This window comes from Dunckerocampus dactyliophorus, chromosome 9 (genome assembly GCF_027744805.1).
Source record: "Dunckerocampus dactyliophorus isolate RoL2022-P2 chromosome 9, RoL_Ddac_1.1, whole genome shotgun sequence".
In the NCBI taxonomy this organism is placed as follows: Eukaryota; Metazoa; Chordata; class Actinopteri; order Syngnathiformes; family Syngnathidae; genus Dunckerocampus; species Dunckerocampus dactyliophorus.
In genome coordinates, this window is record NC_072827.1 from 12,918,128 (window position 1) to 12,943,470 (window position 25,343).

The 25,343-nt window shown below is 40.2% G+C and overlaps 1 protein-coding gene across 2 annotated transcripts in view; it reads right to left on the reverse strand.

Annotated features, from left to right (window-relative positions):
• The window catches only part of thsd7ba (thrombospondin, type I, domain containing 7Ba), a 229,943-nt gene that overhangs the window by 9,668 nt on the left and 194,932 nt on the right, over window positions 1-25,343 (reverse strand). Inside the window, exons 18-26 of one of the 2 annotated variants that reach the window (XM_054786288.1) lie at window positions 24,667-24,820; window positions 18,946-19,090; window positions 17,696-17,811; window positions 15,565-15,682; window positions 13,991-14,136; window positions 12,550-12,718; window positions 9,246-9,419; window positions 5,480-5,575; window positions 1,370-1,452 (exon numbers count right to left, since the gene is read on the reverse strand). In XM_054786288.1, the coding sequence (XP_054642263.1) occupies window positions 1,370-1,452; window positions 5,480-5,575; window positions 9,246-9,419; window positions 12,550-12,718; window positions 13,991-14,136; window positions 15,565-15,682; window positions 17,696-17,811; window positions 18,946-19,090; window positions 24,667-24,820 (1,201 nt within the window). Of the gene's footprint in view, window positions 1-1,369; window positions 1,453-5,479; window positions 5,576-9,245; window positions 9,420-12,549; window positions 12,719-13,990; window positions 14,137-15,564; window positions 15,683-17,695; window positions 17,812-18,945; window positions 19,091-24,666; window positions 24,821-25,343 lie in introns of those variants that run through there. The other variant, XR_008572372.1, reaches the window with a different exon arrangement.

Genomic DNA, 25,343 nt, shown 5'->3' on the forward strand with positions numbered 1-25,343 from the left:
GTAATTTTACAAAAATTATGAGGGAAAATAACATCATATTAATAGCATAAAGTTGAAATATCAAAGAAAAAAAGTTATTTTTTAAACGTCGTAATATTATTAGAAACAAACAAAACAACGAATAAAGTGGTAATTTTTTTGAAAATTAGGTTGGGAAAAAAGTTATAATGTTACAACAATAAAATAAAAAAATATTACGGGAATAAAGCCATAATTACACAAAGAACATTTACAAGAACAATGTCTTAATGGTTGGAAAATTTAAAAAAACAAACAAAAAAAACCAGCAGAAATGGAAAAAAACAGCTGTAATTTTTCAAGACTGAAGTCAAAATATTGAGAGAAAAAAGTTGTATTCTAACAATGAAAGTAGAGAATAAACTATTATGCGAAAAATTAACATCATTTCAGTAGCATAGAGTTGAAATATAAAGAAAAAATACTTTTTTTTTAAAGTCGTAATGTTATGAGAAACAACAAAACAGTTGTAATTTTTAAAAAATTAGGTTGGAGAGAAAGTTATAAAAAAAAAATACTGTGGTCAAAATATTGTGTGAATAAAGCCATAAGTATGAGAAGAAAGTTTCAATAGTTGGGGAAAAAACAGCGGAAATGGAAAAACCCCCCAGCTTTATTCTTGTATAATTTTACAAGAATAAAGTCTAATAAATATTAGAGGAAAAAGGTATAATATTATGGGAATAAAGTCATAATATTACGACAAGAACATTTACAAAGACTCAGAAGAAAGTTGAAATATTTGGAAAAATATTATTGGGGCAAAAAAGAGCCAAGACTGAAGTTCATACGATATGACAAAGTTCAGATGCAGTCTTTTGCAGAAATATATGTGACTTCTCAGCTTATGTACATGTGTTGCTCTACAAAATATTTCATTTGTAACCACGTGGCCCTCGGTGGAAAAAGTTTGGACACCCCTGTATCTGTATTGTTGCACCCCTATGATATACATATGATATATAAGATTTATATTTGATCATTTTCTGGCCCTTGAACAAATACATAAATATCATCCACGTGTTTGATTGTGTTGTAGTTGCATGTAGGCTCCTGTGAGGGGCAGTAAAACTACAAACTTGTCTGCATGTCTCATGCGACCACCTCTCCTTGATTGCTGTTACATTTGGATGCAATTCCTCACCTTTTCAAGGTGTAGTCGCGTCCCGGCGCTGAGCCTGCATTTATTTGGTATATGATACATAAAGTACATGATTATACCTTATAGGCTTTTCCTACAAATTCAAGATGTCATCTATCAAAGGCCTTTTGAAAAATGGAAAAATGGCTACAGAAACTACACGAGCGTCGTCGCAGTTGCTGTCATATGGTGCTGGTCGCGCCAACCTACCGACGTGCAGTGAGAGAAGGGTTTGGTGCACCGAGGATGGCAGTGCCGGATCATGCTGGGTCTTTTCCGCGGGAAACACCCCCCTGAAGGGAAAAAAAGGAAAAAAAAAACACTTTTCACTTCAGTGCCTTGAGTCATCGATCACTAAATGAATGTAGTGTCACCACTGATTAATGGGCTTAGCTGCCTATCAAGGACCATGATCAATCTGTGAACATTTTAATTCCAACATGGAAAATTGCATGTCAAAATATCAAAGTGTGTTGGGCTTCGTCTGGAGAGGGAGGTTATTCCTTGTGGGCTCATATTTGCCAGAAACACTTCCTCTAAAGCGATAAGATCACATTCAGCTTCTATTTACAGCACACGGAGCTCACCCTCGGCTTTCATTCCCACAGCACGGCTACCTTTGTTCCATGTCTCCACGCCTGCTTTTCTTCCCACACATACAAACGTGTGATTATATTTATATGGATTGAAAGCCTCCCAGCTCAGCCTCTGGCTTATTGATTACTTATGCTAAGAGGGAGAGGAGAAATCAATGAAGGCCGCACTGAGAATAGGCGCATCAGATAAGGTGGTAAATTCAACTACAGCGCTGTACTAAAATTCACGCGTGAGATTTGGAAGACGTGTCATGAGCAATTTTGAAAAGGATGTATGGGATTTTGCTGGAGAAGATTAAATATTGCGTCGTGGGGTGATGCCCCGCATATGTTGGAACACAATTCTGGAATGATAACAACAGCGCATCTGTTCCACTTATTCCCGCCCCTCGCTCCCCAAAAGCTTGATTATGCATATTGATGCACTTGTAGCTCAGTGCACAATGCGACAAGGACTCAGTTGTGCTTTGCATTAACGCTAGGGCTGTTTGATATGACATAAAAATGACATATCTGTTCATATCAGTATCGTTTTTTTTAATCATTTGTGATTTCTGAAGAAGACAGCAAGTGAGCAGTCAAAACTGTCAGGTATGAAAAACTAGCTAACTCCGGTGTGTGAAAAAAGAACTGTTTAGAATGTGTTAATGATGGACCAAGTGGACCTCATTGGATTATGTGTTTGCGATATCGGCACATCGCCCCTTCACTTGTCTTGGATTACGGCCACAACAGTCGCCCGTGCTTTTATTAGGGATTATTGTGCTGCTTGTGAGATCATTCAACCCTGCAATAAGGCAAGGCAGGTTTATTTATGGAGCACAATTTATACACAAGGTCATTCAAAGCGCTTTACAGAAAAAAAGGGTAAAATCACTTCATAAAATCATTCCATAAAATTCCGTAAATCATTCCATAAAACAAAAAAAATAAAAAAAATGAAGAGTCCAGATAAAATACTTTCAGTTGTCATATGCACAGTTGAATAGAAGTGTGCAAAGGCAGCGCTCGGAACTTCAAGTGAGACTTTGCCTGCATCTGTGTTTAGACGGATACCATTTGTCACCTTGATCAGAGCTGTCTCAGCGCTGTGGTTCGGCCTAAATCCTGATTGGAAAGTATCAAACACATTGTTGGAGAGGAGAAAGTCACTAAGCTGTCGGTATGCAACCTTTTCTAAGACCTTCCCCAAGATTGGCAGGTTTGATATGGGCTGATAGTTGTTCAGTACTGTGGCATCAAGACTGCTCTTCTTCAGAAGAGGCTTAATGATGGCAGTTTTTAGGGCCTTTGGAAATGTTCCAGTCTGAAGCGAGATGTTAACTAGATTAGTGAGTTGTGGTAACGAACTCCTCAGCACAGACTCTAGTGGGTAACTCATCAAGGCAGCACGCTGATGGACCCAGACAGCAGAGGACTGTTTTGTCAATGGCAGGTGTGTCATGTGACAGCTCCAGGTGTCTAGCTGGCTGCAGAATAGTGATTTGTGCTGTGTTTTATACTTTGAACGTTGTCATGAAAGAATGTTGCAAACTCATTGCACCTAGATGTAGAAATGAGTGGTAAGGGCAGTGAAAGTGGAGGGTTTGTTCATCTGTTAACTGTAGCAAACAGTACACGAGAGCTGTTACTACACTAGGTGATGATTTCAGAGAAATAACTCTCCCTTGTTCTACGCAAGGTTTGGTTGAAAACACATAGCTTTTCTTTGGAAACCTCATATGTTTGTCAGTGCTGCCAGGTCTCACAAGAGCAAGAAGCGACCAACTCTCTTGGGAACTTCGGAATTTGCAAGTGACTTTGCAAAAACAAACAAGCCCAAAGTTGCTTATAATAAGCAGACCTGGCAACACTGATGTGTGTATGCGTGTGTGTAAGTCTACAGTATATTACAGTTTATTCCGTCACTTGTTTGTGACTTTGACTTTTGACCAACAGGTTTTAGTAGTTAGCAAGTCAAACAGCTAGCATGACACACCTATTTTGACTATAAAGCCCTCTAAAAAAACCTCCAAAAACACCAACAATGTTCTTTTTCCATAACGTGACCTGCATATTAACCAAGCTACAGCTTTTCTGGTGTAGTGACACAGCGCTTCGTTCACAGCACCTCACTCACAACATATACAAAGGTTGGTGACCACTGGCTTAGTCTTTCACTATAGCTGGATCTGCCTGGGGCAGTGGTTCTCAACTATTATTATTATTGTCATGCCCCCCACTGGAGGACAGAAATGTTTTCGCGCCCCCCTGATTTGAAATACTATTGAGAAACTGATGTCTGTTTATCTGACTGAACTGGAAACTGACACCAGCGAAATGCAACAAAATGGAGAGCAGTGAAGCATACAAGCGTATCCAAGAGTCAAATTGCATACGAGTACGACAAATTCATACATGTTGGCAGCTTTGCACTAATATTGAAAGTCCTCTCTGCTTCTCACCCCACCAACTGTTTGAGTAGCACTGGCCTGGAGCTTTGAGTAAAAAATAGTCGTCGTTGTCAGCTCTCACAAAGTCTGATTAGTGATATATAGTGATAGTCCATGATTAGTGATACCAAAACACCCTCTCTATGTTGCTGCTGTTGACAGAAGTAGCGTTCATTACTATGGGCTCTGTGAAATCAATGCGCCCGGGAAGGAAGCTCTGCTAATGCTTAAAATGACCAAAATATGGCAGTGTTATTAGATGTTATTACATATTAGCATGAATGTATCTGTTACTACATGTTGACAACATGTATAAAAAAAATGATAAAACATTGTAGGAGGTTTTCGGAGGTGTTTTAATAGAGGGCTGTGTAGGTAGACTCGGTGAATCCCATTACCTGAGTTGTTAGCTGCCTCGTGGTAGCAATTTTTCACTATTTATAATGCACACAAAAGAGAAAGACGTGCGTTCATGTCTCACATAAGGATTGTGGATGATGGGCAAAATTCCAAAAAAGTGCAGTTTTCCTTTAAGTTTAAGAAATATGAGCCTGTAAGTAATTACACAAATGCTGTTTCCTGCCAAGTCTCTTTTGGTAAAATCTCTGTAACAGTTTAAAAACATCGTACACACTATTTGCAGTAGTCTGTCTATGGGTTTTCCCATTATATGTAAAATCGCCTACTTTGTTCTGCATACTGCAGTTGCATTGCTTTTTTTTCCTTTCCCAATATTATACCATGCTATACTGTTAATTGAACATACTTCATGTGTACCTAAATGCTCTTTGACTTTGTGTGCTTCACTTTTACAGGAACTTAATTTGGGCAATCAATAAACAACCTCAACTTGCAAACTTGTCTCTCCAGTGATCGACTGGAGTGAAACTCAACATCAACTTTCACGGAGGGTAGAATATTATGTTTTATTTATGTCTTATATGTCTTATTTTCTCTTACTATGTCTACTATATGGGTTAATAGGAGTGTAAAGGTGACTATAGACGTGTTATATCATGTCTAGAGGGTTCAAATCATTTTAAAAACCGTATTTAGAAGGTTGTAAACAGGTTTTCTATGCTCTAACTATGAAAATATTCCATTACTAACTAAGGAATCCTACTTAATTTATCACAGACGAGTGTGGAACTGATTAACCGTGATAAACAAGGGACGGCTATATATCAGTTATCGGTAAAACGCCGGTATTGAGCATATCCAGTTTATGGGTATCCACATGTACGTGCACATCCGCACTTTCTAGGACAACACGGGTCAGCTGACATGTTCACCTGTGACGATGACGCCATCTGAGCGCTGACACCACACCGCTCTCTCATTATTGCTCCATCCACCTGTCCTCCACTGGTAACTGTGGCATTGGCCTCCTGCAGCACAAGCAGAGAGGCAGATGATGCTCATTAGCAGCTCGTATCGACCATCCAGCCCAATTGTTAGGCTCCAAAGGCTATTTACCAGCCCCGTACTACACATTATAGGCTAAGACATAATATGGTTGTACAAAAGGGGTACGATTTAACACTCTATGAGGATTACAGGAAAGTGGATGGCTGGAATTGTTTGGAACTGTAGGAGAGACTAATTTTTGGAGGACCTTTATGCTGGGGCTGGGCTGAGTTTGCAGTACAAGACTTGAGCACACTAAAACACTGTGATAACTATCATCATCAAGCAAACAACAGAACTAAGATCACATTAAAATGCCAAATTTAGCAAGACTAGAGTGTGGCATTAAATTAAATGCCAAGTACTTGACAAATGGCATTTTGCATGCACGTTTTAAGAGTGGCTAATTAATGAGGAAATAAGAAGCCTGTGGTTTGTTATTCAGAGTATCAAGGTGTGACAAGAGGAAAAGGGCAAGATCATTTGATGAAACAAAGAAACACAAGACTTAGACCTGCATAACCAAAATCAAAAACCATACAGGATGCACGGTTTGTGACGTGTGGGGACTCATCCTCAGTGTTTCATTGACGTGTGATGAAATGGTAATGACCTTTCCACTATTAGAATAGTGACCTTTTAAATAATGACCCGTGACACTGTTTCGATTTGAAATTAATAAAGCAAAACCATTTTTAAAGCTATGAACAACATTGTATATCAGCATTTAACCTTTCACCTCGGTTTAGTGAAAGCCACATAATTACATGAAGCTGCGATCTGTGGCATGTGTGTGGTATGGAGTGTTCAGATGCTCTCTACGTGCTCATCGTCAATTGCAAAGTGTTCACTGACACCCAAATGTGGAAAGCTATTACAATAAGGGATGTCCGATACTGGCTTTTTTATATGCCGATATTGTCCAACTCTCAATTTCCGATTCCGATATCAACCGATACCGATATGTGTATCAATTAATAAATAAAATAAAGTTGCTGTGAAGTAACAATGCTTAAATGAGTACAGTTGTTTTGTTGGCTACTCCCCCCATCTCTGAGCAGATCATTCATGTATTATACATTTTATAGAAGAATACATTTGTGTTTCTTGTGCCTTGATTTATGTTATTTTTGGAAAGATTTAATTTATTTTTAGTTAAAGGGGTATTGCTTAAAATACGTGAATTTGCTCGTTATTATTTTGATTGATAACATTCATGTTCTTATTTTATTGCATTAAAACTACTATATATACATACTGTGGATGGTTTTTCGGCACTACTTTGTGCTCTATAGCTGATGTAATGTGAATTACTACTATATTGGATCAATTAAGTTCTTATCTTAGCCATCTGAGAAGATCAAATACATTGTTTGTGCTGCCTAACTGTTTCCCAAGTATATTAGTGTGTGTGTGAATGTATAAACAAGAGGCATTAACTTAAATTTCTTTGTAGAAAGGCGCTTTATGAAGTACATTTCCTTGTATTCGCTTACAGCGCAGCCTTGCCACATCCAATACGGCGGCGACGCTATGTATGTGGTTTTGACAGCAGAGCTTCCTGTTTCCCAGCGTGCTTTGCTGTGCTGTTGTTGTGAATAGCTGCTAAGTTACATGTTTACAGCTCACATAGTTGTTGGTTATTCTGCATTATTCATTGGTAGTGTCTTGTCTGTTGTTATCTACCTATTACTTTGCTGTGTGCTATTTTTTTAGCTCTTTCTTTAAAAAACACAGTGAGTAAGACTAGTGTGTGGAATGGTAACACACACACCCCGCCCCAATTTCGAAGGGAAGGCGCTGGCAAGTTTATTGTGAGCGTTGTTGTTAGTTTGCATGTTTAAATATATTTACATTATTCTCACAGACTTGTTAGCAGCACAGTATTAACTTAATGATGCAGCAAGTTCAGCAGTGTTGCAAATTTGCGACCTTGGCGTTGAAATCTCTGTATTGGCTTTTATTGTAGGGAAAAAAAAAACGATACCGATGTTGGCCGATATCACGTTTTTACGCCAGTATTGGACATCCCTAATTACAATACTCAGTATAGTGTGCCTTCACATAGTGGCTGTGGGCATTTGTTTACTCCATTGCAGAAAGTATGAGGAGGTTGGTTATAAGGGCTTTCTTTGTACAATTGCGTTTTTCAGGATACAGCGGAACCTTGCTTTTCATACGCCCTGGTTTTTGTACGATTTGGTTTTTGAGAAAAATTTTACCCAAACAAAGCATCCTCACATTGGTGACTCAGTCTCTGAAGGATGGATAGCGGTTCTTTTCGAATCAGGACACTATAGACAAGGGGTTGGCAACCTTTACAATCAAAAGAACCATTTGGGCCCATTCCCACCAAATAAAACCCACTTGCAGCCACAAAATGGCTAATGACTACACAGAAGCATAAACCAGCTGGAGCCACAGCGGGTTGCGACCTCTGCTATAGACAGACTCCGGCCAGGGAACACTTTAATCATCTTTGTGGGCAGTTTATTTTGTTCATAGAACGCCCACAGAACAATGACTAACACTGTACAGGTATCTGTCTCCTTCCTTCCTCCTTTCAAGCACTACACCGTGCGCTGATGAGGCGTTCAAGCGCACTGTGTATTTCTGAGTGTGAGAGGAATCTGTGAAGTGCCAGAACTTTGACAAATAAAGAAGGCAGCATCTGTTACAAACGGACTGTTATGTTAGCATAGGTTGCAGGAGGAGCGGTTTAAGGGAGACCGAAAGTGAGCCAGGCCAGTCTGTGCAATGATGATTGTACCTGCTGCTCCAGTTTACCATAAAGTTAAAGTGAGAAAGTATACATCTCTAACCATCCATCTTTTCAAGTTAAAGCCTGACGTTCTCCGATTTTGGATCAACATTTGCAATAAAAGTGACTGTCGTAATTATTACATTTGATTCATCTCATCATTAGATTCATCTTTCTTCAATTGCCATTGCTCACTTGCGCCAAAGGAAGCTAACGAGTTAAATGCGTAAAAGCACAATCCAGGTTTCAGCCCTGATTGTGCCTCACATACTTTTTGAAGACATTCTAAAGTATAAAATGCATAGCTAAACACGACTAATGAATGATAATGAAAGGTGATCATAGATGAATCTGAGTAGTGGTCGTCATCTAGCCTTGAGTCTCGTCGCTGAAACTTTACATTTCTTCAGCTTGGGAAGGTTTAGTGCCAAAACTGACTGTGATTTGAAACTTTTGACAAGTCCGTCTATCTTGATTTAAGTACTTTTTCTTTTCCAGTTGAATTGGACAAGCTATTATATTATTATTACACAGGTCACATTACGATTTTTGACAGATCTATTCAGATCATAAGCCTGGAATTCGTATGCAACATTCCGTAGCCACGGTATGAGCACTAAAATCTGGTCATAATGCTCAATGCTGCCACTAATGCTGCTCTAGCAGATCAGTGGTAATCAGTGATTTTATGCAAAACTGGGGGTGGTCAATCATAATTTACTGCTGATTGTAAACGCTTTCAACAGCATTGCTCAACTCAATCAAAGAACATAACATGCTGATGTATGTTAGCATACTTGCATGCTTATGTTAGAGTTTGATGTTTCTTGGTTTCATTTAAACTAAAAAACAAAACAAAACAGCATTTTCCAACATTTTCAAATCCGTACCTTTACAAGGTTGCGTTTCAAAGACTTGTTGTGGGCAGGTGTCCTGGTTCTCCACGACTTGAACGATCACAGCTCTGGAGCGAGATTGACGTCCTGTGGTTTCAAAGCTCCGTCCCTCCACACAAGTCAATTGGCATGCGCTCCAAGATGACCACTCAGTCAAATGGCAGTCTCCTGAAGGCAAAAAAAGAGACAGAAACTACATTATTGGAAAGCACACCTTAGTCAATATCACCATCGGATCATTTTCACAACGTACACACACAGTGACTGGCTCAGAGAATATTTTATTGGCCTTTCTCCTGATACATTTAATAGCGAAAACTACTTCAGTATCCATCTGTGGCTGATACGAAAAGCACAAATTACTCACCACCCTGTGAGTATTCAAAGCTAACAGACAAACCGCAGTTATATATTACATTAACTTTTAACTCGCTAGCCAGGATTGGTATGTGTCTCACAAGGGAGCGCCAAATTAATTTGATTTGGGAAACATTTTTATTGCAGAAAGCTGGCTGATACATTTTGTCATGCTACAAAATATTCTGTAACACATGAGCACTTTGCTTCCTGAAGGTCGAGCAAGAAAAAGCCTTGTAATACTTGATGGGGTCATTATGCTGATAAAAAACACAAACGCACGGCTCCTTGCGAGCTTGACTTTCTGATTCTCAGTCCAGTGACTGTCTACGGTTTGAGGTGGGCAATGCTACGAGTTTTGGTACTGACCCAATGCAAATACTTAAAGAACAAAAGTCGCAATTTTATGAGAATAAAGTCGTAATATTGTGAGGAAGAATAACGTCATTTTAGTAGCCTACAGTTGAAATATCACGGAATTTTTAGAATTTTAAGTTGTAATATTGCGAGAAAAAATAATGTTGTATTTCATGGAAATTAGGCTGAGGGAAAAAGTTATAATATTATGGGAATAAAGTAAAAATATTATGGGTTGAAAGTCAGAACAGAACAGAACAGAACCTAATCTAACCTAATCTAATCTAATCTATTCTATTGTAATCTAATGTAATGTAATGTAATATAATTTAAAAAGAAAGAAATATATGGATATAAAAAAATAGCAACAATGGGAAAAAGAGCAATGTTGGAAGTGTTGGAATGGAAGTAGACACTAATAAGCTTTTTCACCTATATCACAAAGCTGAGATGCAGTTTTCTTCTTGAAATACAGTATATAGAACTTCTTAGAATATTGCTTTACAAAATATCAAAGTGGCCCTTGCATCTTTTCATTTTCCACTATGTGGCCCTGGGTGGAAAGCAGCCCTAAATGAAAGAGTAAATGTACAGATGCATGTTTTTTTGTTTTTTTTTAACTTGACTATTAATCAATATTCTGGTAAAGTTAAAAAAGTCAGGTTACTTTTAATGGTTTTCCCACACAGTTGGGCATAGACCGTGTAAATTCATTATTTTGGAGTGGGCAAACTGAAATGTGGGTGTCACTTGTGGAGGAGCGATTGTATTTCACAGAGACGATGCTCTCGCTTTCGGTTAAAGCTGAGCTTGAAGACAATTCCTGCCCTATAATGACTAACGTATAAAGTAAAACAGTGTGGAGACTATGAGTGAAAAGCCCAAGGTTGGATTCCATAGACCAGCTTGGGCATATAAATGAGCAGAGTGAGTAAACAGCATCGGCTTTCATCTTATTTATAGGATACAGTACATACACGCTGCATGAGGAGTTTCCTCATACTGATTTGGTTGCAGGAATGTGCTGTGGGAATATCTGCAGCGTACAGGAGTGCCAGCAGTGACACACTTGCTGCACATACATTTTAACCGCCTTTCCTCTGGCTGCGGCAATTCTAACCAACACACACCGTCACACGAGCACATCAAAAGCTCCCGATCCTGAGCCAAAGCTGGCGGCACCAGTGTGCAGAGTGAGGAATTAAGGCAAACATCAGAGGATTGCTGCAAGATGGTGTGTCTTCATAGCAAACAAGAGGCTCTGGCTCAGCAGCCATCAGTCATAAGATCACCTCGGGATGTTTGTCTATGGCAAAGGGGTCCATAGTAGATACAGTAGATCCCTGCTATGGTGAAAAATCACAAGTAATTGAGGCGGCCATAAAAATGTCTCTAACACAAAGCAACAGGAGCTCATCAAAACAAGCGCCTCCCTCACTCACGGTGCAACCAAAAACAACAGAAGTGTGGAACATGTGGAACACAGAATGTAACTGCGCCACGCTGACTACACAGGTATAGAAATAAACGCTTAAATGCTAATACACATGCAAAACAATACTATTTATACTAATTCAATAAACCGCAAGGTATGCTGGGTAACTTCCGGTTGCGCATATGTTGTTTCTCTCATATTAGAATGAACGATTAAAATTCAAATTCCAATGAAAGTGACAGTGATAACTAAGTAGCTTTGTGGTCTGACTATTGAGATAAAAGCTTGCTAGTGCTGTGGCTTTTATATTTTATTACTTTATTACTGTTTCATTTAATTCTTGGATTTAGTGTTTTATCACTCTATTTTATGTCCTTCATGTGTCCTGTGTTAAGTGTGCGTGACTTTTGGAGTTAATTTAGGCCAGGGTGACCACAATTTGATGACCGAAAACCAGGACAGGTTTAAAGATGCCTTAGAATCTCAACACATTTAAAGTATGTGTCCTCTGTATGGATAGAAAATAAATACAAAATGAAGCAGATAGTTAAAAAAAAACAACATTTTATTTAATTTAATTACATTTATTTTATTAGTTATAAATTGTAAATGAACTGAATTAATATAAATATTAAAATATTAATACAATATAATAAAAAAATATGAGAAGAACCAAAGACAAAAAAAAAGAAATAATATCAGCTAATTTAAAGGCCCAATGAAAAACAATGAAACCAGGACATCCTAATCATTTTGTGAGGGAAAAAAACAGGCGGGCTAAGGTCATGTCCTTGGAAAACAGAACATTTGGTCGCCCTAACTTAGGTATGAGATCGGACTTACACTAGGAAAGGAACCGGTACGTAACCCGAGAACCACCTGTGCATCTATAAGGGTAATTAGTTATTGTATTAGTTAATTGACTGGGTAATAGATGATGTAATGTCAGGGGAGTAATGGGACGTGCTAGATAGATAGAAAATGAATAATGCATTCGAAAACACACATATTGATTATGTGGCATGTGAGACATTCATACAATCTATTAGTAGAACTCACATTTTTGTATAGACTGCAAAAATAAGCTATGGACTATGCTGTTTTATTTGAAGAGCGATACCGATATATATTCTAAAGAAAGGGCTTTACCTTGACAGGGAACGAAGCAGGGCTGCTCCGTCTCCTGCTGGATCACCTTCCTTAGTTTGTCGCCACAAAATTCCTCTGCCACCGGCACAGGAGGGGAATCTGCTCCGTCACCCTTGTGAGTGACACATGATAGGTTTCTTCTCCGAAGGCCCTCGCCACACTCTGCATCCTGCAGAAGCACACACACAGGAATAATGCCATAGTCGACCATCTTAAATGTTTAATATTTTTTTAATTGAGACAAACTTTTCTGGAAAAAAAATTGCCTCAAAAGTCACACGAAAACGTAGATCCAATCATGCGTGTCTGTTTATCTTGTGTGACTTTAAAGCAGGGGTCGGCAACCCCCGGCGGAGCCGCATGCGGCCCTTCAGCCTCTTTGTTGCGGCTCCCTTGGCAATGCTCAAATATGTTTTTAAGACCGGAGTGAGGAAAATGCGCATCTTTGTAATGAGTTCTGACTGGTGATTGGATGAGCGCGAGGAAGGGAGGGGAAGCTGGTGTTGCGGGATACGATGTTGCTTCGAGTCCATTCATTTTCAATGAAAGCCGCGCGACAGGGCGATTATTGCGACTCTCTGTCCAGCCATGTGACATGCGAAATCCGTGCGTGTAAAATGTTATGTTTGTGAACGTCACCGTGGACACGCTGGCTTGCGACGCGATCCCAGAAAGTTGAAAAATTGCTAGGGCGGCATTATGAAATACTGTAAATGAATCTTCGGTTCATGGAGGACTACGAGGAGGAGTAAAACACGACAACAGGAGCAATATGTCTTAACAAGGATACAAAAACGCTACAGCCAAACGGTGCTGGGACGAGGCACGTCAGAGGAGAGAATACAAAATTTGAACATTGAGAGTGTTTAAACAAGAGAGAAATGTGATCAAATGTTCATGCCTGTCTGAGAAAAATGCATAAAGTGTATTGTGAGGGGTTCTACAGCCTTAAAACATACATAATAATGGCAAACAAAGTTGGCTACTTCAAGGGTTTCACTTATTGCGGGCGATTTTGGGAAAACTATCCCCTGCGATAAACGAGGGAATACTGTACTTAAGTTTCTGCTTGGCACCTAGACTTCTGATTTCAATGTACGTTTGTTGGTAAAACAACACAGACAAAATAAACATAATAATCAAATGTATATCTATCATGAGGTGATGTTACATTGGTTTGGTTTCAGAGTTACAGGCGGCCTTCTGAGGGTAAACATAACTGCAATGTGGCCCACAGTGAAAACAAGTCTGATGCCCCCGTGCTAGTAGTATAAAAATAGCTGTAATTGGTCAGTTAGGTCCTAGAGATGTGGTGACCACAGCCGCCCAGGGGCAGCCATGCATGGGAGCCAAGTGCGTGTGCACCCAATTCTATGTCAATCTATGTTGTATATGTGAGCAGTAATAGAAAAGATATTCATTTAAGTAAAGATAGTCATACCTCTATGGTGCAAGGGGACCATTCGCTGAGCAGCCACATGTAGCAAGGCCTGATGGGACACGACCTTGTCTGGATGAGCTGGTTGGGACAAGGCCGTCCTTCCTCGTGCGCCTCCTGCAAGATTCTCCGAGTACGCACAGACTGCCCTGCAGAACACCATGCCGATGTATCCATATATAAATGTTCAAGCAAAATAATAATAATAATAATAAATATGACTAAAATAGGGCACAGCCAGGAGATCGGGAAGATCTGGGTTCGAATCTCCATTGGGCATTTCTGTGTGGAGTTTGCATGTTCTCCCCGTGCGTGCGTGGGTTTTCTCCGGGTACTCCGGTTTCCTCCCACATTCTAAAATCATGCATGTTAGGTTAAATGGCGACTCTAAATTGTCCATAGGTATGAATGTGAGTGTGAATGGTTGTTTGTCTATAAGTGCCCTGCGATTGGCTGGCGACCAGTCCAGGGTGTACCCCGCCTCTCGCCCAAAGTCAGCTGGGATAGGCTCCAGCATACCCGAGTGAGGATACGCAGCATAGACGATGGATAGATGAATAAAATAAATCATAAAATAATATATTTTTTGTCTGGATCTGTTAACAGGACAAGGTAATAATGAGCTAAATAGTCAGATTCATACACTGAAATGAACAATGTTACATATTCAGAAGAAAGAAAGCAGCTGCGCCTACGCTTTTCCCTGCACGAGATATTTTGCTCGAGACAAAGAGGAATTAGTGCAACAGCACTTTTCATCTGTTTCATCATTCATGCTCATGTCTAACACAAGTGCTTTGCGCAAGTGACTCATGAATAATTTGTGTGTGCAAAAGTTTGTCTGAAACGACCGAAGTAGCCACAGTGAGGTTTTGCTCGTTAGAGAAGAGGTCGGTATTTGGGCATGGCCTTCATCAGTGGTCCCATCGAGAAATATTTGCGATTGCTAACTCTTTTCCAAAACCACAAAAGTAACACAAACTCTCCCCTGGTACCCCGCGAGGACAAGATCCTGGCATTGTTTGAAACACGACACAAGTCCCTCATCAGAGACAGGCGTGTTCCGCGCAGCTGTGACTGTGTCCCGGCAACGGCGACAGAGGAGTGGGAGTGAGTTTACAACCTCTCCTAACGGCAATAGAGGCAGCCAATGTCAAATTAAAATTAATGAACTTAGGAAGATACTAGTGAGTCTTTTCAATTAAAAGAATGACAAGCTCTCTCCTGCAGATTGGCTTTAGAAGGCCCTGGCAAATGATGCATGCATCCAGGTTCAAATCATTACCTTTTGTATAATGCATGAGGTTATAACACATATTTTTCAAAACAAGCCACAGGTAGGGGATCACTAATTGCATTTTTAAACCCCCTGCAAGCGTAGGATTATTTTTATTTAATCAACTCTATTAGTTAGGATATTCAGAAAGGTGAGCTGTGTAAAACCGGCATTAAAGTAACGTGCTGTTTTTAAAAAAAAAAAAGTGACTTATGCTATAAAAACAGATGGCATAATGAAGCCTTGCAAATGTGTCTGCCCATTAGGTTTCCATTCGTATTTGTTTGTTCCTTATGTTTACCTTGGCTCCCGCAGGTGTGCGAGCACTGTCCCCATGGCGACCAATCAGAGAGCACGCAGCTGACTGGACAATCCATCACGCAGCTCTCCACCAACTTCCACTCTTTCAGCAAACCAAACTGAACAAAACACGAGCAGAGCAGCCATAGTAATAAGAGTGTGGCCTTTACCCCCCCACCAATTAAACATTGAACCACACTGTAATATGCTATTGTGAAATATAACATTTCTGTGAGGGGGGTATTTAACAAAAACGACCCCTGGCACTGTGACTATCTACAATCTGTTGCTGAATGTATGCGACACGAACGGCACATTTGGGAGCAGGAATCTTTTACAGTTATTTTAAACGCACCATTGAGAAAAGCAGCGGATGCTGCAGCTAATTAGCTTGAAACCAACATACACTGCACTTTACAGTATATGTATTATTGAAAGCCCAAATGCCCTCTTTGTTTGAGACAAAGGGAACAGAGGTACGAGTTTGAGTATGTACCACTGTGGACCACATTTATCTTTGTCCACATAAAAGGAATGCTACTACAGTAATCCCGCGTTTGTGACGGTTAATTGGTTCCGCAATTTTTTAAACATTTTACCTCACCTTTATTTGACCATGTAAGATCAATTGAGAACAGCTTCTCATTTACAATAATGGCCTGGAATGTAGGATTCCTTATTTATAAATGGAATATTTTTGTAGTTAGAGAATAGAAAACCTGCTTACGACCTTCTAAATACGGTTATTGACATTATTAGAGCCCTCGAGATATGAAATAACACCTGTCACCTTTACACTCAACCACACACCCAATATGTAAACCTAATAAGAGAAAATAGGACATAAATAAGACATGATATAGACTTACACATGCTAGCATTGGGAGAGTTCATTGTTATTGTTGTTTCACTTCCTGTTTTGTACAGTACTTCCTGCAGTGGCTTTTGTCTCATCAATGTAACATTACTGGCACCGAGTGACCAGTGTAGAATACTACATATAATCACAATGTCTTTGAATGCATCTTTTGTATGCCTTTTAATTCTATTTTAGTCCATTTAGCCATTTTTATGCTTGAAAATGCTTAATTTAGGCAGAAAACATTTGCTTAAATATTTATTTATTACTTATATTATATATTTTTATTATAATATTTATTATTTGCAAAGTTTGCTTAAATATGCATATATATTTTTAATAATAAGCCCGATTGAACTACGAAACGGCATGTTTTATCAATTAAAAAAAGCGTGGTACAGTGAACCTGTTAAATTGAAAGCGCAAAGTGCTGAGGGATTACGATGCATTCTAGAGTCCCTTTTGTTTATACAGTTTATACAGTTATATAGTAAACATATGCAAACATATGCTACATGCTACAATATAGCACCATAACGTCATCCCTCTCCACTTTGCGCTTTTGAATTTTGCGGTTTTGAATATGGCTTATTATTGGTAAAGATATTAAGTATTTTTTATTTTTTGCCTAAATTACGCATTTTCAAGCATAAAAATGGCTAAATTAACTGAAGCACAAATATAAGGCATTCAAAAGACGCATTCAAAGATGCTGTGAATTGTATGAATGGTATGGTATGTAATATTCCACACTGGTCACTACATGTCAGTAATGTTACGGTAATGTTGGCTGAGACACACAAGCATCAGACAGACACCAGACACATAAATCTTTAATAAAAACACAAGCTACTGTTGCGGCCGTAACCCATGCCAAAACTAAACACTAAAACTCAACTCTGAACTCCCAATGTACTTCCTCTCCGCTCGCTACTCTGCTCTCCTAGCACTGGAACACATTTATGAGTCTTATTTATGTCTTAAATTCCTGTTATGTCTACAAATTTGGGTAATATGTGTGTAAGGTGACTATGGGTGTGTTATTTCATGTCTAGAGGGCTCTAATAATGTTATAAACCGTATTTTGAAAGTCGGAAAACAGATTTTCTATGCTCTAACTATGAAAATATATATAAATAAGGACTCTTGGCTTTGCGGAAATTCACTTACCACAATCAGGTCTGGAACCAATTAACAATGATAAACAAGGGATTACTGTATAGATTTCATTTCTTTCATTAACAAGTCACTGAATTATGACGATATATTATACCTGCTCACACGTTTGCAATGCCACAACCTTGCCATCACTGCGGACACAGTCAAGAAGTCGTTGCCTGGAACCCTGACCGCAGACGGCATTTTCACTCAACTGACACGTACTCCATTCTGCAATAGAAACACACACTTGCAGCAAAAACGCGTACATGAAAGCATTAAGCCCCGGTCACAACCCAACGTGCATGTTTTTTTTAGTCCGTGCGGCAGGGAAGAAGTACGTCAACGCCCGTCAGTTGCACACGTGTAAGTACTTGGCTCGCATGCCACGTCTGGCCATGAGCGGTTGCGTGCAGCGATCGGTGCGCACGTGGTAAGTGAGTTGTACGTGCTTACAACGTGCTTGCAACGTACGATCTCCGTGTGACTGCCACGTTATCGTACGGAAGCTGTACTTATGTGTGCTGCTCACGTACGGTGTCTTCACTCACTCGCACGTTCTAAGTGCGTGCAAGTGTGATGAACGTGAGTTTTTCCGCCCTGATGTCAGGTGAGGGGGTATACATAGGACGACCTTCCGAGGTTCTCCAGAAGTCCCTGCTGCTGCTGCCTCAAGATGCCGCCCATTCCACCGAAGACACTCCGGGTTCTGATGCTGCAAGAGCAGCTTCAAGTGGCTCCTCCTGATCAGACTCTATGGCGCCACCGTCTGACTCTTCTTCGCTCCTCCTGTCCTCTTCCTCTCTGGCCCTCTCATCTTCCACGGCTCGCTTCTGTTGGGCCTCTCTGGCTGATCCGCTGCCTTTCTTCTGTGTCTACGGCATCTTGGAGACGAAAGGTTGGCACTCGCTTGGCTTTACTGCAGGGATCAGTGCGTTGTAAGCGGCGCATGTGCTTACTCGGTACGGCCCACTTGAGTTCCCCATGCTCATTGGACAGTCGAACTAGGGAAGTGCTGAGTGAGCACTGACGGCGCACTTATCACGTGCATGCTCACGGAGTCAGTGCGTTGTGCGCTCATTGGCGCGCACGTCACCTGTACTGGGGGTGAATCCGTAGCCCGAATGCAGCGAAAGTTCGTCCTGCACTAAAAGTGCGTGTCTGCGTGCTTCCAAATCCATACTGAGGCGGTACTCACCACGTACGGATCCCCAAATTTTCCCCATGCTTTTGCTTTTGCAAGTTGGGACCGGGGCTTTACCGCTGCATTAGCGCAATAACCGAACCTCAATTGTGTAGCCTAACAATGCATGCTGGCTTGACAGCAAAATGACCTTTCTTTCTGTGCAAAGGAAACCTTCTTACCTGAGACTTTGTACTGGTAAGTGAAGCAGGTGCTGTTAATGATGCAGCTTTCTGACTGGAACATTTCTGGACAGGTTATGCTTTCCACAGCAGGGAGGCGAAGTATATGTCTGCTCCTGTTTCGCTCTGAGCCTTGGTCGCATTGCTGGTTGTGCACAGATAAGACACACACGGGCAAACAAAAAGAAACATGCCATTGCTAAGACACTTGCCACAAATGTTGTGCTACTTTATTATTTCCACTTTTCAACATCTCAGATGGAAATGTATTTTTTATTTGACTTTTTCTTTTTTTTAAATGTTTTTTGCACGCATCCCACCACTATTAAATAAATGTGCATAAAATATGCCCTCACTAATGCATTATAAATGCAGAAAATGTGTAAATATTAAAAAAATAGCATAATAAAATACAATAATAAATAAATAACTCTTGCTTTCTGTGTGCCATAAAAGTCAGCTTGAACATACACCATCTTTCATGAGCTGAACTTAAAGATTGTAAACTTATTTTAATGTACACAAAAACACACAAAATGCCTTTTTCTCTCAAATCACAAATCAGTCTAAATCTGCGTTATTGAGCTGAGATAATCCATCCACCTCACAGGTGTGGCATATTAAGATGCTGATGAGTCAGCATGATTATTGCACAACTGTGCCTTAAGGCTGGCTACAATAAAAGGCCACTTCAAAATGTGCAGTTTAATCACCTAGCCCGATGCCAGTGTTCAGTTTATATTTGTGTTGAGTGTATACTGGCTTGAAGATGGAAATGTGCCCTCGAGCGAGGCCTGAGTACAGACATTTGTGTACCGCTAATAACGTTGTCTTCGTAAATGTCAATTGAATCATTGGCAAATTCAATAAAACGGTGTAAAAATTGAAGAATTGTTGGTCTTGGAATCTTGGAATCGTCTTCCCAGAGAGAACGCAGTGAGCGAGCATTTCAAAGTAACAGTACAAATCCATCAACCCTACATGAAGTGAGAGCGAAAATGCTGAACATGCCTAACAGCTGAGGTAGGCATGAAGAGAAAAGGGCCTTTGCATAAAGCTCCCTTCGTCCCCTTGGTCCTGATTCATCAGAACGTGCACTTCAATCACTGTCACCTCCTAATGAGGCTCATCACAGGGAGGCTCATTAATCAACAGCACGTTTCACACCAACTGTCACAGAAACGCACAAATCCATTTGTACATGACAACACCGGGTCCTGCAATCTGTCTTTTTTTTCCTTGACAGATTAAGCGCTTTCATAGAATTTCCGTGCTCGTGTAATTTGTATATAATGTTGACTGATTGGTGGAGTGTCATAATGCATAAACAATAGCTTGTTAAAGAATGAAAAGCATTCACTTTCCTCTTGACATTATTTGGTATTTATCAGAACTTTCATGCCGAGACTGTGCTCAAATAAAATAAATGACATTTTGTGTGCATTATGTAAACAATGCCAATTACATTAAAGCAGGGCCGCCCCTGGGCAAACTTCTATTTTAATTCAAATAAAATAAATACATAAATTAAAATAATGTTATCTATACATTTTTTAAATAACAAAATGTCATATTAAGGGGGTTAGGGTTACCCTAACCCTATTAACAAAATTTAACAAATAATTATATAAATAATACAAAATGCAAATGAACAAATTAACAGAATTACAGGGCAGCTGAACTGTTAGCAGTTCCTTAGGGAGTATAGTAATAACAGATTACTCTCCAGCCTCTGGCTGTTTTGGTGCGTTATGCCTGACGACAACAATGTGTTTCCTTTGTGCATTTGCCGAGAATGCGCCCCCTTGTGCAAAACGGGGCCCTACATAGATTGTGGGGCCCTATGCAGAGCGCATGGGCGGCCCTGCATTAAAACTGTCAGCAACACTGCGTCTAAAATACCAAAGCGGTATGTCTCCCGCTGAAAAATAATTCATTCTGCCTTTCACATAACTGAAGTTAGCTTAGCAGTGTTTATAAATGCTTTTCTTGATTTTTCTCAAGCTGTTGCACCTCCCTTCAAGTGTTGTGGCACATCCCAGGGGAGGCCCGTCTCCCGGTTTGTTGATCCCACTGTTTTTGATGAGTTAATGTCTGCAACCTAATACAAACAACAGTGTAGGCGGTACCATGACACTGTACACATGCATTGCTGCACAAACACAAAAAGCAACATTCATGCTTAAAGCCAGACACACTGCATTCATCCACATAGCTTGACGACTAGGTATTACACAATAGATGGCACACAAGTTTGGCTGAAAAGCTTGCACATGATTTGTGGTGACTGAACTGCAACAACCAAAAGTGCACATCTTGCGTTCAGCAATTTACCCTTTGAAATAAATGAATGAAAAGGCAATCTTTCATGTTCCTCCATCTAAGCCAGGCTGTATTTGTATGCAGAGCTGCACATTGCCTACCACGGGATACTTTGTTCCTTTTGCGCCTTTAAATCTAAGATGTCTGCTTATTACGCCATAAGTAGATGCTATCACCAAATAAAGCTTATGTGCAGTGCTAAACATACACCAGGGTCACCAGCGTCTTCGCCTGCCTTCAGGCTGTCCCTTCTTCTCACTTGCATTAAAGCTCTGAGATCTGTGAGTCGTTTGTTTTTTTACTCTGGGGATGCCTAAATTAAAAGAAAAAATATTAAAAAGAAGCTCCATAACCCCCCTTATCTGGCTCTAATGTCTCACAGCAATAGAACAACAATTTCAGCAGAGCAGGTCTGACAAGCAGATGTAGTGACACGCATTCTAACACGGTTATATAACGTGCTGTTGTTGCTCATCAAGAGGAAAGTGTGAAAGACATCTACAGAACGCTCACAGGCATGTCTTTTCATCATTGGCTGTACAGTTGTGGTTTTGGAAGAGCGAAGAGCAGCGACAGGTGGAACCGTGTGCTTATTAATGGCTTCACAAGAACAACAACAACAAAATAACTTATCAGATAACTTTTCATATATTTTTTGGGAAAAAACAAGAAGGGCACTCGTGGCAGGCTTTCACAAGAAGCGGCAATTAAGCAGTACGAACTACAATAAAGTAATCCCTCGTTTAGCATGGTTAATTGGTTCCAGACCTGACTGTGATAAGTGAATTTCCGCAAAGTAGGGTTCTTTATTTATAAATAGAATATATTTGTTCTTAGAGCATAGAAAACCTGTTTACGACCTTCTAAATACTGGTTTTAACATTATTAGAGCCCTCTAGATATGAAATAAGACCCTCATGGTCATCTTGACCATTATATATATACATATATATATTCTCTATGTACGAATATCAAAGAATATCAAATTAAATATCAATATCAAATATCAGAAAAACATTTCACTACACTTTATTTTGAAAAAGGTGCACCGGAATTGCCTGTCTGCCCTGTTGCAAGATGAGTAGAGGATGAAAAGACGAGAAAAAGGTATTTAAAGGTAATTAATGCATTTCTTGTTCAAGCCTGTGATGTTGACAGCATTATTACTGACAGTAAATTTAAATATATATGCAGCCCATCACCACAGCTTCAACAAATCTTAGAGTAAAACCTGTTCGGCATGCCAGTATTTTTCGGCCATGATTGTACATCTGGAAATAGAACACCACTTCGTCAAAATGAACCATAACCAAATACAACGGCAAACACACTTAAGAGTTACAGCTTAATCTTAATTAAGCTTAATTACAGTTTAAAGACATATTTCAAAGTACATAGTGATGTAATATCCTCCACCAGCAAATGTAATGTGTATATTTGCTGGGCAAACCTTAAGTGGAGAATGAAGGCGCATTAGCCCACAATTTAATGTGCGATATCTTCCCCAGATTTAATTTCAGACCACACACCGAATGTCTGAATGATCTAATTCTATAACAAATCACTGCTAACACATGCTTGATGTCTAATTACAAGGTACAGTAGATGTGTTACGATTAAAATCTAAATGCTGTTTGATTAAACATGAGTATGCCATCACCCAAAAAAGATCTGTCGTCTTGTGTAACAAAATCCTGCCCAGGTAGTTGTTTGAACTACATTTACACAACACGGGTCATGTGACAGATGATGTGGAGGCAAACCAGACAGATTTACAGAACGATGGCCTGAACTAAGTATCTAAGGATCCACGTAAGCTAGGATATCCTCAGATCTCAAATGAAAACTTGATCATATGATCAACACAAGGCTGATGTAATCAAAATAAGCTGATGGATGGCGCACACATTTGTATAATCAAACAACACACCCACTCCAAATGACTGCCAACAGACTGCAGTATTCTGGCAAGTAGTCTGATACTTTTCTAGTCTTTCTGGTTTTCCTATTAGATTACATAAAAATGTTTAACTTGTAATACACTTAATTAATTTATTGCATTGGAGTACCCATTGGGGTACCCCGACCACAGTTTGAGAACCCCTACGTTAGCGATACAATGAAGGTGGCATCACAGTCCCTTTTCCACTGTGCCTGGTTCGGTGCTTTTGTTGAGCTGGTTCTCAGAGCTGCTTTTCCATTGCGATGGTTCTGGGCTGGGCCGAATGGGTGAATCGTTTGCATAATGAGGTGGGCGGAGTTATCTTTAAAAAAAGTCTGCAAAGGACCTCCATCTTTATTATATTGTATTTCAAACTTTAACAATCTAACAACACCGTCTCCTGTCCATTTGGACGACTGAAGAAGTGCAGAAGAAATTTGAAACGGCGCCAAGAACCCGGCCAGTAGGTTACTTGAATGCACCACAGGCGAGATGGCCGCTGCGGGTTTTATTCGGTGTTTCAAATAAATAAATCACAAACTTCAGAAATGAAAGAAAGACTACAGAGACCGAAGGAAAGACCTCGACAGGAGTGGCAGTGGTCGGAGGAGAGTAAGGCCTTATTTTGAGGAGCTCGACAAAGTTTTGGGCCACACAGGCGTGCCAGGTTGCTGGTGGGTTAAATAAATGCCACCGAAACCCTGGAGGCCATCACAAAAGAAGACCCAGGCACAAGTCAGACCTGCATGGACTCCTGCACGTTGTACTGTACAGTTTTGGGTGTAAATACTAGCCTGCTGCTAACGCTAGCATGCTAGCTTGCTACTGCCGAATGAATGAAAGCCTCGTCACCCTAATAGTTTCATTGTAAACCTATAGTCATGTAAGTAGTAACATTTATTGTTCAACTGTGTTCTGGTTTAATATCTTTTTCTTTCTTTTAGAAAACAATGGTGAAGAGATGGATCATCCTCCCTTTGCTACGAGCTCCCCACAAACCCGAAGCCTGCACACTTTGTTAAAATGTTTTGCATTTTGCACCTTCATTTTTTTTTACATTTTTGTACCTTTCTATGTATATTTTTACCTGTAAATAGTGTGCAGTATCAAGGACTATAACGACTTGTGTGTTTTGATTAAAAAATGGCCAACACTTGCAATTTCCTGTTATTTCCTGATCGGGGGCGTAACCCCTGTGACGCAATGACACGGCACCCCAGGTCAATGCAAAATGGTTCCACCCTGGCCTCACAGTTAATCCACCACCAACACTATCAAGTTTGCTACAGTGTAAAGGGGATATTTCAGACATCAACTCTTGCCAACATACTCGACAATAAACCCTCACCAAGCTAATGAGCTGTTGCCTTCGAAAAAACCATACTCACACATATCACACGACATAAAAATCTGTTAAATAACTAAAATATATAGTGTAGATATAATTTCTTACTTACCAAGGGGCAGCTGCTCCAAGGTCCCCAGGGCGATACAACACAGTCGTTGTGGCAGGCCAGAAAGCAGACCTGAGCTCTGGGTGGTGTTTCGTCTTGATCACATAGACTGTCCTCCACCGTGCTGACCTCCCCACTCGTTCCTGTCTTCACACACCTGGTGGAACAGCAGATGCAGCTGTATAAATAGTCTCCAGGGTACTCCTAACTAGGTCTTTCTGCAGTTTCAGAATATATCTACAAACTCCTGTCCTTAATATACCGTAGATCCAACTTGGTCCATGTTTATAAGATTCAAAGATTTGCGAGCATTGCTCTACTTTTATTTATGTAAGAAAAAGACTTCAGAAACATAAACAGACTGATGTTGTGTTTACAGACTGTCACTTCATTCTTCCATCCATTTTCTTCCTCTTATCCGGGTCCGGGTCGCGGGGGCAGCAGCCTGAGTAGAGAAGCCCAGAAGCCCTGGGGGAACTCTTCCAGTTCCACCAGGGGGGACATCGAGGCGTTCCAAGAGACATAATCCCTCCAGCGTGTCCTAGGCCTGCCCCAGGGCCTCTCCCTGGCTGGGTGTGGCCGGAACACGTCACCAGGGAGGCGTCCAGGAAGACTGGATGCCCGAGTCACCTCAACTGGCTCCTCTCGATGTGAAGGAGCAGTGGCTCTACTATGAGCTC